This window comes from Accipiter gentilis, chromosome 29 (genome assembly GCF_929443795.1).
Source record: "Accipiter gentilis chromosome 29, bAccGen1.1, whole genome shotgun sequence".
Classification (NCBI taxonomy): Eukaryota; Metazoa; Chordata; class Aves; order Accipitriformes; family Accipitridae; genus Astur; species Astur gentilis.
The window spans coordinates 18,038,324-18,051,136 of NC_064908.1; the positions used below are offsets into that span (position 1 = coordinate 18,038,324).

Here is a 12,813-nt window from a genome sequence, read left to right on the forward strand (position 1 = left end):
AGGAGACTCGTTAACCATCCAAAATACACAGGGCCCTGCAGAATCTCCTGCATCCCCTCCATGCCTGCTCCTCCAGGCTGGAGCAAAGCTCCTGTCCTTAGGGGCAGCGAGGCGTTAGGACTGACCGGGCGAGCAGCGCTGGGAAGGAAGGAAGCCTTTCCTTCTGGGATGAGCCGGTGCGGCTGGGAGCTCCCAGGGGCGATGCTCCGTGGGAGCAGCTCTGAGCCCTGGCAGGGCAGAGCAGCGTTGCCACAGGGACGGGCAGGTGGAGGGGGCAGGAGGAGCAGCGCTGGCCCTGCCCTGCCATTCTGCTGACGAGGCACTTTCCCCAGAGCAGCCCAAGCGTCGGGCACGTCGGGGTGAGGTCTGGCCTTGGGGGAGCATCCCTGCTGCGGAGGGGGGGTAGATCGGTGCTTTCACACCCAGCTGCGGCTTCGTGGGCTGCTTCCAGAAGATTTGCATGCTGCACGAGCTGGTTCACCTCCCGCGGGGTGGCACGGCACGGCCCCTGCGCCGGGGGGGACGACAGGGGGGTCCTTCGGCAGCTCTGCCATCCCGCATGGCTCGCTGCAGGAGCTGCATCGGCTTTGGGCGGAGGCAGGAGGGACCGGGGGCTGTTTCTCATGATAAGAGGGTGATTGATACGCTGGTATGCAGCGCAGCAGACCTGAAACAATGTCCGCTTTTCATTCCTGGAGAGGCCTGGCCGTACCGGGTTTCTTCAAGTTAAACTAATCTCTGCTGTTTTATCATGCCATCGCTGTAGAATGTAACCCTGAGTTTAAAGTAATTGCAGTACTAATTACTCATTCGGATGGTTCAAAATGAGTTAATCCTGGTATCTAGGACATTGCCAGTTATTGCTGTTCAGTCTCAGCCCAGCTGCTTAAAAATGAGGCACAAATCAAAGTTATCTGCTTTGGACTCCTACCAGCAATCATAAATAGCTGTTGCTGCTCCTCTTGTGATGGGGCTGAGGCTACGGGGGAGAAGAAAACGGGGCCCTTTAGGAGAGGGAGAGAGGGGAAAACCCCCAGTTGGGCCAGGGTCTGGGGTCCCACAGATGATGAACCCGGGCACCCGGTCCCTTCCCATGGAGGCAGAGGTTGACATAGTGAGCTGCCTGGGCGGGGGAGCAGCCCGGTCTGGACCTGCAGAATGCCTTGAGGAGTTTGGGGGAGCTGCAGGTGCACGCCGGCACCGCAGGGAGCTGCCGCGGGCTGGCATTGCCATCCCGACCCCGAGCGCCTGGGCGGGCTGGGAAGCCTGATGCCCGACGGCGGCTGGGTCAGGGGCTTTGGGGTCTTAGAGTAAATGCAGCTCTTAACCCAAGGGGCTGTTAGAGGAGGATGGGGTGGCTTGGCAGATGCCCGTAGAAGGGCTGGGCCGTTTGATTTCTGCTGCAGATGCCGCAGGGAGAGGCCAGGGGCGGCGCGGTTTCCATGCGTGCCGCGCTATTAGGTGGAGGCGATAAGATAAACCCGAGTAGCCGGGCTCACGGCGCGAGAGGTGGGCTGGGATTAGCGCGGCGCGGGTTGGGGCGGTGGTTCCCCCTGCCAGGGACTTGGATCCCCCTCCGGGGAAAGCACTGCTGCTGAGGCTCTTTACATGTGAAATTAAAAGCCGGTGAGTCAGCACCGGGCGCCGCAAGCCTTTGTGGGAGCAGCCCCGGTTCGTCCTGGCTTGCCGTGGAGCCAGATCCTCCGACGCTTGGGGTGAGCGTCTCCAGAGCCGGGGGCTTTAGCAGGTGAGCCCCACGCCGGGGACGTCCAGTCTGCACTGCGTGGAGGAAGCCACCACCAGGCTCTGGCGATGGTGCCCTGGCAGGGAAACCTGCACGGCAGAGCCAAACCCCAGCAGAGGCGGGACGGGGCTGGGGATGAAACTGGGCGGCTGGGCTGGGAGCAGCTGGTGGGTGCACGCTCGGCACCCGATAACAAGCAACCTGCCGTCGGCGGGGGGCTGGCGGGAGGCTGAGGCAGTGGCACGGCCGGTTGGTCAGTTGGCATCATGGCAGACATCACCTCTGCGCAGGGTTTACGGGCCAGAACTGCGAGGAGAACATCAATGACTGTCCAGGCAACAACTGCAAGAATGGTGGCACCTGCGTGGACGGCGTCAACACCTACAACTGCCAGTGCCCACCCGAGTGGACAGGTAATGCCGCTGCCGACAGCAGGGGTGGCACGGGGCTGGGCTGGGAGGATGGATCCTTCCCCGGGATGTGCTGGGGACCGGGTGGGGAGAGCCGTCGTGCTTTGCAGTGATGTTCGTGGAGCCTGTGGGAGCTGGGCAGTGCCAGCCTCATGCAGGTGCCCTGTCCCCTGGCAGGTCAGTACTGCACCGAAGACGTGGATGAGTGCCAGCTGATGCCCAACGCCTGCCAGAATGGGGGCACCTGTCACAACAACCACGGCGGCTACAACTGCGTCTGCGTCAACGGCTGGACAGGCGAGGACTGCAGCGAGAACATCGATGACTGCGCCATGGCCGCCTGCTTCCACGGGGCCACCTGCCACGACCGGGTAGCCTCCTTCTACTGCGAGTGCCCCCACGGCCGCACAGGTGAGGTCCTTGTCCCATCTTGCCCCCTGCTCGCAGTGCAGGATGGCAGCTCCCTGCACGTCCCCTGGCTCCTAGCTGAGGTCTTGGTGCGTGATGACTTACGCACCCATCGCCCTTGACGTGCATCCGCCTTTTGCCACCCAGGTTTGCTGTGCCACCTCGATGACGCCTGCATTAGCAACCCCTGCAACGAGGGCTCCAACTGCGACACCAACCCTGTCAACGGCAAAGCCATCTGCACGTGTCCTTCGGGGTACATGGGGCCAGCCTGCAACCAGGACGTGGACGAGTGCTCGCTGGGTGAGCGCCGGGGCTGAGCTCGTGCGGGTGGCAGAGGAGCAGCTGGGCAAAGCGTCGGTGCGGCCGGGATCGTGTCCTATGAGCTGCGCTTGTGTGTTGCAGGAGCCAACCCTTGCGAGCACGCGGGGAAATGCATCAACACCCAGGGGTCCTTCCAGTGCCAGTGTCTGCAGGGCTACTCGGGCCCTCGCTGCGAGATCGACGTCAACGAGTGCCTCTCCAACCCCTGCCAGAACGATGCCACCTGCCTGGACCAGATTGGGGAGTTCCAGTGCATCTGCATGCCCGGTGGGTGGGCAGCCCTGCGGACCCCTGCCCCGGGGCTGGGTGTGGGTGACTGGAGGGCTCCGGGTGCCCCTGAGCTTCAGCTCGGTGTCGGTTTGGGTGAGGAGCCATGGGAGGCTCGTGTGCCTGGGGACAAGCACTGAAAAGAAAGAGCCTGGTAAAGATTGCACGGTCTCCTGCAGCGGTAGGGGGACGGGAGGTGAGAGTCGGGCACCATCAGCCCTGCTCCGGACTCGTCCTCTTGCCGAACTTGCTGGCTTGGATCAAGCCAAGGGCAGGGAGATCCGGGGTAGACAACCCTGGAGCAGCCTGTGCATCAGGTCCTACTACCTGTAGCACAGCTCCTGAGCTGCCTTTATAAAGATGGGGCGGACCAAACGTGCCCTGGCATAATCTGCCCATCCTGCTCATTGTGCCAGCTCCATGCTGTGGCGCTGACAGTGTGCTGGGTTTCTCCACAGGTTACGAGGGGGTTTACTGCGAGATCAACACGGACGAGTGTGCCAGCAGCCCCTGCCTGCACAACGGCGACTGCCTAGACAAGATCAACGAATTCCACTGCGAGTGCCCCACTGGTACGTGGCATCCATCCCACTGCCATCGTGGCGGAAAGAAAGCCATGATGCATCCCAGCTTGAGCCGGGAAGGAGCCGAAAATGGGCTCCTTAAATTTTGGAGTCCCCCGAAATGGGGAGAGTGGGCTGAGCACCTCTCGGTGCTTTTGGTGGGGAGTTTCCCCATTGCGGTGAGGGGCTAAGCTCCACGCAGGCAATGCTGCTCTGGGTCCGGCCCATGGGAGAGGGGAAGGAGGATTAAACCCCACGGCTTTGCACTTGAAAAGGCCCCTCTTTGGGAAGGAGAGCCGGGGGCCGGGGGGGGCCGCACCAGCAGCTTTGAATGCGGTGTCAAAGTCACGGGGTGGAGCGGAGAATGGGGAGACGGTTAATCTGTGAAAGGAGGTTTTGAAGTTCAGAGACTTTGCTCCTCTAGAGATGTAAATAAGATGCTCTCAATGGCGGGTCGCAGCCCCGCATTCAGGGCCCCCAGCAGCCATCCCCATGGAAACCCGGCGCCCCGGCCGGGACGCGGGGGGCCCGGTGGGATCTGCCCGGCGGCGGGGGGAGGCTGGTGGGTCCAGTCGCTGCGCGGGGACGTGACTTCTCCCTCCGTTCCAGGCTTCAACGGGCACCTGTGCCAGTTTGACATCGACGAATGCGCCAGCACCCCCTGCAAGAACGGTGCCAAGTGCGTGGATGGTCCCAACACCTACAGCTGCGAGTGCACTGAAGGTGAGGGGTCCCCAAGTACCGGGGGGCTCCAGGGGTCCCACCCCACCGGCCACGAACAACCCACCTTCTGCCTCGTGATGCGCCATAAAACCACGTTGCCAAATTATGAACAAGTACCCACCTCCCCAAGCACCTGCCTCGAGGGGTGTCTCCGAACCCCCCCCGGCAGCGGGGTCGGTCCCTGCCGATGTGACTCCCGTGGGGCAGGACTGTCCCTTTCCCAGGCGTCGGCGGAGCGAGTCGAGCCCTGCTGCCCGTCGGGCCCGGAGCCGGGCATAACGAGCCCAGCGCTCATTAGGTGTGGCCCCCAGCAGCCGTCCCACCGTGCTCCCTGCCTCGGCGGCGGGCGGCAGCGAGGGGGAAGGCAGGAAGGAAGGAATAAAGCTGCCTCTATGGGGACGCAAGGTGCAGGGCTGCGGGGGCTCGCCGACCGAAACCCAAGGAGCGGTTGCACAAAATGATGACTTGAGCCCTGGTGGCAAACAGTGGCTCTTTTGTGGAGCAGCTCCCGCCAGAAATCTTCCAGCTGAATGGCCTCTAATTAGTGTCTTGCTAATGCCAAGCCCCGATGAAAAGCTGCTATGTGGGCTTGGCGGGGTCTAGTCAAAGCTGTACTTTGTCCTCAGCTCTCCACCCCCAAACCCGGCGGGGAGGGAGCTGGCCAGGAGAATAGGATCTGCCGGGGGGGTTATTATTCGGGGGTGCCTGTGGCCGGCCCCCCCGCACGCTCCGGGACGAGCCGCGGGCGAGCGCGGGGCCCCGCTCCTGAGCCGAGGCGGCTTAATGCAAGTCATTGTGCGCCCCGGGACAAAGCCCGCAAGCCGGGGTCTGACCAGGCCTGCCGCCGGCGTGCCAGGGCGCTCCCTTGCCTGCACCCCGTTCCCGGGGGTCCTGGGGCTCGTGGTGGGGTAGGTGGGCAGGTCAAGCCACCCCGGTGCACTGCCTGACACCTGGCCGGGGTGGGAAGGAGTGTCCCCTGTCCTGACCCCGCATCCTCCATCCTCACCCCATGTCCCCCATCCTGACCCTGTGTCCCCCCCACCCCGCTGGTGGCAGGTTTCTCGGGTGCTCACTGTGAGATCGACATCGATGAGTGCCACCCCGACCCGTGCCACTACGGGACCTGCAAGGACAGCATCGCTGCCTTCACCTGCCTCTGCCAGCCCGGCTACACGGGCCACCGCTGCGACATCAACATCAACGAGTGCCAGAGCCAGCCCTGCAAAAATGGAGGGACCTGCCAGGACAGGAACAACGCCTACAACTGCCTCTGCCTCAAAGGGACCACGGGTGAGCGGGAGGAACCCCCCGGGGGCTCCACACAGGTCGGCCGTGCCGGTGCGGCACCCCATTCCCATCCCCATCCCCAGGCGGGTTGGCCCTGGGCCACCGCCGTCAGCCAGCCCGGTGCCGGGGCCGGCCTGGGGTGTCTTCGATGAGGGCGAGTTCTCCCGGTTTGGTGCCTGGCTTTCGGCAGGAACCGCACCCCAGCCGGGAGCCGGGGAGCCGCTGGTGGTGGAGGCACTTTGTTGTGGAGTGCCGGCAGCAGTCAGTGCCAGCGGGCTTCGTTTTGCCTCGTCAGCGGGGCCGGGGACCCCCTTAACGGCACCACTCTCCTCCCCAGGTCCCAACTGCGAGATCAACCTGGACGACTGCGCCAGCAACCCCTGCGACTACGGCAAGTGCATCGACAAGATCAACGGCTACGAGTGCACCTGCGAGACGGGGTACACAGGTGAGAGCAGGACATGGTGGCTACCGTGGCACCCTGGGGACCTGGTCCGGATCCAGCCTGGCGCCGGGGAGCCCTGGGGTGTCCCCTGTGGCCGCGGCAGTGCGGGGATGCCTGCAGCTGGTGGTGCCCCGCGCAGCCCCGGGCGAGGGTGCGGCAAGGAGGGGAGACGCTGCCATCCCGCTCGCCGGAGGTTTTGCACCCTCCAGTGCTCCTGCTTGTTCAGGAGGGTGACCCTGGCTCAGGCCGAAATCAAAGGGGTGTCTAGTGCCGCGAATTCGACTCCTGCTGCGCCCACTCCCATGGGTATCGGGTTGCTGCCTTGTCCGACTGGTTTGTTTGATCGCTGCTGGAAATGGCGGAGGGCTTTGATGGGAGCAGCCCCCACCTCTCCCCACTCGCGCGGCCCCTTGTCCTCCGCTCGCAGGGAGCCACAATAAAGCCTGGCTTTGTCAGCCGCGGCAGGTAGGGTTACAGGCTGAAACCGGCTCCCTTCGTTATTCCCTCCCGGACCAAACGAGCCCAGGGCACAGCCTCTCCCCAGTCATGTTTAATTAAGCCAGGTGGGCGATGCAGGGTGTGAAGTCACCCTACCCGGAGAGCAGCCCGCTCCTACGCAGGCGGCACACGTGTGGCTGGAGATTTGAGCCTCCGGCAGCCGTTCCCTGGGTGGCTGGAGGGGGACCTGCCCAGTGGGTGCTCCCCGGGAGGTGGCATGCACCCACCGTGCCATGCCGTGCATCCCGTGGGGTCACAATTCCTCACCTCCCACTTTCCCAGGGCACATGTGCAACATCAACATCGACGAGTGCTCCAGCAACCCTTGCCACAACGGGGGCACGTGCAAGGATGGCATCAACGGCTTCACCTGCATCTGCCCCGAGGGCTTCCACGACCCCAAGTGCCTGTCCGAAGTGAACGAGTGCAACAGCAACCCCTGCATCCATGGGAAATGCCACGATGGGTTAAATGGGTAGGCTGAGGGTGTGGGGGCTGCTGGGGGGCTGCTGGGACCAAAGGGCCGCCCAGCAAAGTTGGGGTTAGAGGCAGGGCAAACAGCCGTCCCCTGTGCCGGTGCTCATCCGTGCTCTGTGCTAGTGCCAGGGGATGTTTCCCTGCAGGGGCACAATTAAGAGCTGGGGTTCGCTGGGTAAATGACGGCTGGTGTAGCCAGCAGGGCTAGGTCAGACCAGATCCTGTGCTTTATGCCCCAATTTTTCCCCAAAGCTACAGGTGTGACTGCGACCCAGGCTGGAGTGGGACAAACTGCGACATTAACAATAATGAGTGTGAATCCAATCCCTGCATGAACGGTGGCACCTGCAAGGACATGACCAGTGGCTACATCTGCACCTGCAGGGAGGGCTTCAGCGGTAAGGGCACAGCCAGGGACACTGCCCTGTCCCCCCCATGCTTGGTGGGGCTTGGGTGGGAGCTGTGGTGGGCATCCCCGTGATGCTAGATGGGCTGGAGGCTTCGCTGTGGGGATGGCGGAGACCCCAGTTTTGGTTGGGAGATAGAATCATAGAATTGTTTAGGTTGGAAAAGACCTTTAAGATCATCAAGTCCAACCATCATGTGGCAGTACAACCAGATGTGGCAGTGCAGCCAGCCTGGGGACCTTCAGCAGAGTTTGGGCACCCAAGGCTGGAGCTGAGAGCAGGAGGCTCTGCCAGGGTGATGGGTGGGCCATTGCCATTATCACCACATCCCCACTGTACCCTCAGCCCACTCCCACCAGCACACCTCCATCACAGCCACTTTTATCTATTTTTCTTAACGCAGGACCCAACTGCCAGACCAATATCAACGAATGTGCTTCCAACCCCTGCCTGAACCAGGGCACGTGCATCGACGATGTCGCCGGCTACACCTGCAACTGCCTCCTGCCCTACACAGGTGAGGGGGAGCACCCCGCGCCCCCCAGGCCCTCACCGGGGCTCTGCGGGGCTGCCGCTTCGGGTATGACAGCAAATCGGTCCCTCTGCGTGTACAACGAGCCGGCACCAAGTGTAGAGGCTGCCCTCGCGCTGCTCTGCCGTGGGGCTGCCCATGGCCATGGCTCCACCTCCCCGTGGAGGCCACGGCACAGCTGGAGGAAATTTGGAGGAGCTTTGGGAACCAGCCAGCCAGAGCTTCCTCCCTCCTCCTCCTCCTCTTCCTCCTCCTGGAGGGCACCGAGGCGGTGGCTTGGCCGCAACCAGTACCCAAGGCAGCAGCACCAGGCGGCCGCCCCGCTCGCAGCCCACCACCCTGGGGGGGTCGGCCGCTGCCGGTGGCCCTGTTCTTCTGCCCTGACGCTCGCGCTGGAAAAAGCGAGCCGAGGGGCTGGGGGATTCTGCTGAGCCAATTCCTGTTTGCCGGCCTCCCGCTTCCGCTCGCGCAGAGCCACAGCCGGTGCACAATTGCAGGAAGCCGTGAGCTGTTTCCTGCCCTCGGCAGTGGCCATAGAAACCCCTGGGGGGGACGGGGACGGGGCAGGCGGGGAGGGGAAGGCTCTGGAAAATAGCAAAGGCCAGTTCGGGAGATACTGGCTGACAGGGAAGATAAGGGTTCGGAGGGAACGTGTCCCTTGGCTGGACGTAAACAGGAAAAGCGGCTGAGAGGGACCGGGGCGGGGAGTGCGAGGGAGGAAAGACACCCCGAGCGGCGCTTTCCCTGCCAAAGGAAGCGTGCAGGGCTTTAACACAACCCAGATTGCCAGGGCTTAAAGGATTCGGGGGGGGGGGGGGGGGGGGCCCGGGTCACCGGGGACCAGGAATGGAGGAGACGGCCCTAGCTGGGCTGCCCAGGGGCGGTGGGGAAGCCCAGAGCCTGTGCCAGGGCTGGCAGCAGCCCCAGGGCAGGGGACAGGGGTAGCAGGGTCTTGGGCCAGCCGTCATTTCAGACTGGGTGTCAGCGGGTGCTTGTGCCTGTGCAGGAGCCACCTGCGAGGACGTGCTGGCCCCCTGCGCTGGCAGCCCCTGCAAGAACGGTGGCGAGTGCCGGGAGTCGGAAGACTACGAGAGCTTCTCCTGCAGTTGCCCATCCGGCTGGCAAGGTAGGGGCATGGCCCGTCTGGGGGTTCAGCACACCCCGCACTTCTCAGCTGCTCAGGGAGCGAAAGATGGAGAGGAGGGAGGGTGGCCAGGGACCAGCAGCGGGCAGGTGGCTGCCTGCATGCCCTGCACAGTTCCTGGCCTTGGGGAGGGTCCTGACCTGCCCCACGGCTCAGCAGGGTGGATGGGATGCGGCCATCACCCACACCCCTTGGAGAGGGCAGTTTGCTGCGAGGGCTCGCACCAGGGTGGGAGCGGTGCCCAAGACGTCATCATCGTCCCCGGGGGCTTTCGCCAACACCTCCAGCCCACGTGGTCTCTGTCCCCCAGGTCAGACCTGCGAGATTGACATCAACGAATGCGTGAAGAGCCCCTGCCGCAATGGGGCCACGTGCCAGAACACCAACGGGAGCTACCGCTGCGCCTGCAGAACTGGCTTCACCGGCCGCAACTGTGACACCGACATCGACGACTGCAAGCCCAGTAAGAGCAGGGGTTGCTCCGTGGACCACGCTCAGCCTGGCCCCGAGCCGTCAGCTTCGTTGCCCTTCCTGGGGCTGGGATTTTCCTTCCCATGCATGGGCGAGCCTTGGCCACTGCTTTGGCTTGGGCCGTGCTGCGAGCCCTGCCCGGGCTTTTGGGCCACCTTGAGCACGTCCCAGTTGAGTTGCATCAGTCCAAGGCCAGATGAGAGCTGGCAGGAAGGAGGCTGGGGGGAGAGAGGGATGGGTGGGCAGTAAGCAAGCGTGTCCCATGTGCCCTCCTTGTGCCCAGTCCCCCGACGGGGCTGGCCCAGCCTCTGCCTGGTCCACGGGCTCTGTCCCATCCCTCCACGCGGCCAGGGGACATGTGCCAGGACAGTGCTGTGGGGCAGCTCCCGAGCAGGGCTGCTGCACCAGGGCTGGACCCATTGCATCTTCACCTGTACCTCCCTCCTCTCCAGACCCGTGCCATAATGGTGGCTCCTGCTCCGACGGTGTCGGCACGTTCTTCTGCGAGTGCCTGGCTGGTTTCCGTGGGCCCAAGTGCGAGGAAGACATCAATGAGTGTGCCAGCAACCCCTGCAAGAATGGTGCCAACTGCACCGACTGCGTCAACAGCTACACCTGCACCTGCCCCTCCGGCTTCAGCGGCATCCACTGCGAGAACAACACGCCTGACTGCACGGAGAGGTACAGCCCCGCGCGGCTCCTGCCACGGGTGCAGCCTTTGTCAGGGCTGGAGCAAGGGGCTGAGGTCCTTGCGCTGCCCCGTAGCCCTGGGCCAGTTTGTGGGGGCTTTGGCGTGGAGCACAACCAGCGGTGACTCACTGGGATGTGATGTCTGTGTTCCCAGCTCCTGCTTCAATGGTGGGACCTGCGTGGATGGCATCAACACCTTCACCTGCGTCTGTCCACCCGGCTTCACGGGCAGCTACTGCGAGCATGACATTAACGAGTGCGACTCCAAGCCGTGCCTGAACGGGGGCACGTGTCAGGACAGCTACGGGATGTACAAGTGCACTTGTCCGCAGGGATACACCGGGCTCAACTGCCAGGTAGAGGAGCCTTGGGCCATCAGCCACTGACCCCAGCGCCTGTCCGTGCATGCTGGCTGTGGGGATTTGGGGGATCACTGCAGCCTCCACTCCTGCAGAAGCCCTACTGGGTCCTGACCCCCGTCCCTTGCTCTGCTCCCCCCCAGAACCTGGTGCGTTGGTGCGATTCCTCTCCCTGCAAAAACGGAGGCAAGTGCTGGCAGACCAACAACCTGTACCGCTGCGAGTGCAACAGCGGATGGACAGGGCTCTACTGCGATGTCCCCAGTGTCTCCTGCGAGGTGGCCGCTAAGCAGCAAGGTCAGTCCCTGCCGTGTGTACGGCCTCGCAGGGCCGGGGAGGGGTCTCCAGTTGCCCCCGTGTTGGGCTCTGAGCAGAGACATGCTCAGTTCTCTTGGTGAAGATCTTTGGCACAACCAGAGCGATCTCAAGGATTGCACCCCTCGAGGCTGCGGTCCTGGCTGTGACCCCCAGGACGTGTCCCTGCGGTGCGTGGGTGTCACCGAGGTCCCCGCGTCTCAGTCTACTCTCCCCGGCAGGTATCGACGTAGCGCATCTCTGCAGGAATTCGGGGCTCTGTGTGGACACCGGCAACACTCATTTCTGCCGATGCCAGGCCGGCTACACCGGCAGCTACTGCGAGGAGCAGGTGGACGAATGCTCCCCCAACCCCTGCCAGAATGGAGCCACATGCACAGACTACCTGGGAGGCTACTCCTGCGAGGTGAGTGCCGCAGGGGACGGAGATGTACAGGGAGAAAAGCACCAGTTACTGCCTTTCTGCTGCCCAAGGAGCTGCCCCAGCTTCAGGCTGGCTCAGAGCCCCTTTAGAGGGTTGAAGGCTGGAGTGCTGGCTGTGCTCCTGCAGCCATCTGGGAATTGAGTGAAGCTCTCTGATAGTTCCCCTCTTCCCTCCTTGCAGTGTGTGGCTGGTTATCATGGAGTTAACTGCTCAGAGGAGATCAATGAGTGTTTGTCCCACCCATGCCAGAATGGAGGAACCTGCATCGATCTCATCAATACCTACAAATGCTCCTGCCCCAGAGGAACTCAAGGTAAATTAATTCCCCAGGCTGGGGCATTAGTGGGCTGAGTGCAGATATCCTCGGTATCTGCTCATTAGCTGCTTGGGCTAGCGGAAGCAAATGCAACGGTAGAGGTTTGTGTTTGCCTGCGAGCTTAGCCATCAAGGCCACGCAACCTTGGACGTGAGCTGCGCGGTGCTGCGTGCCTCCTGCCAGCGCGGCGGCTCAGACTGCCATTGAATTGGTCAGGCTCAGCCCCTTCGCAGGGAAGGTTCACACAAGCGACCACCAGGCACCCCGATACTGTTTGATGAGCTGTGTGGGTTGTTCCCCCATTTCTCTAGGGGTGCACTGTGAGATCAATGTGGATGACTGCAGCCCTTTCTTTGATCCTGTCACCCTGGGGCCCAAGTGCTTTAACAATGGCAAGTGCACGGATCGGGTAGGTGGCTACAGCTGCATCTGCCCCCCTGGCTTTGTAGGGGAGCGCTGCGAGGGAGATGTCAACGAGTGCCTGTCCAACCCCTGCGACGCCCGCGGCACCCAGAACTGCGTGCAGCGGGTCAATGACTACAAATGCGAGTGCCGACCTGGCTATGCAGGTGAGCGCTGCGTCCCTCCCGCTCCCAGCACCCCGTCCTGCAGCCACCCCCAGCCACCCCAAGCGTCTCGAACGCCTTCCTCTGCTTCTCACACGCTCCTCTCCCTCGGCAGGCCGTCGCTGTGACACCGTGGTGGACGGCTGTAAAGGCAAACCCTGCAGGAATGGTGGAACGTGCGCAGTTGCCAGCAACACCGGCCGTGGCTTCATCTGCAAATGCCCCCCGGTACGTACCTGCTCCTCTCCAGCTCTGAGCATGGGATGTTGCACGGGCTCCAGTTGAGCCCCTGAGGCTTCCCTGGCTGGGATAGCCAGGGGTAAGCATGGAGGGGAAGATGCTTTACTGTGGCTGCTCGCTGGAGCGAGGTGTATCCGTATATACGTACCCTGCTCACTTGCAAGGAGACTGCCTTAGGGTCAGGGAGAAAGAGGTGGCTGAGC

General features: G+C 63.0%; 1 protein-coding gene across 2 annotated transcripts in view; it reads left to right on the forward strand.

The window, feature by feature from the left end:
- Positions 1-12,813, forward strand: part of NOTCH1 (notch receptor 1) — a 44,660-nt gene that overhangs the window by 22,102 nt on the left and 9,745 nt on the right. The window contains exons 5-24 of one of the 2 annotated variants that reach the window (XM_049831955.1): positions 2,035-2,157; positions 2,332-2,565; positions 2,710-2,865; positions 2,968-3,153; positions 3,612-3,725; positions 4,326-4,439; positions 5,496-5,729; positions 6,064-6,174; positions 6,952-7,144; positions 7,399-7,544; positions 7,957-8,070; positions 9,092-9,211; positions 9,540-9,692; positions 10,153-10,381; positions 10,545-10,746; positions 10,893-11,046; positions 11,286-11,470; positions 11,669-11,801; positions 12,116-12,373; positions 12,486-12,598. In XM_049831955.1, the coding sequence (XP_049687912.1) occupies positions 2,035-2,157; positions 2,332-2,565; positions 2,710-2,865; positions 2,968-3,153; positions 3,612-3,725; positions 4,326-4,439; positions 5,496-5,729; positions 6,064-6,174; positions 6,952-7,144; positions 7,399-7,544; positions 7,957-8,070; positions 9,092-9,211; positions 9,540-9,692; positions 10,153-10,381; positions 10,545-10,746; positions 10,893-11,046; positions 11,286-11,470; positions 11,669-11,801; positions 12,116-12,373; positions 12,486-12,598 (3,272 nt within the window). The remainder of the gene's footprint in view (positions 1-2,034; positions 2,158-2,331; positions 2,566-2,709; positions 2,866-2,967; positions 3,154-3,611; positions 3,726-4,325; positions 4,440-5,495; positions 5,730-6,063; positions 6,175-6,951; positions 7,145-7,398; positions 7,545-7,956; positions 8,071-9,091; positions 9,212-9,539; positions 9,693-10,152; positions 10,382-10,544; positions 10,747-10,892; positions 11,047-11,285; positions 11,471-11,668; positions 11,802-12,115; positions 12,374-12,485; positions 12,599-12,813) is intronic. The other variant, XM_049831956.1, reaches the window with a different exon arrangement.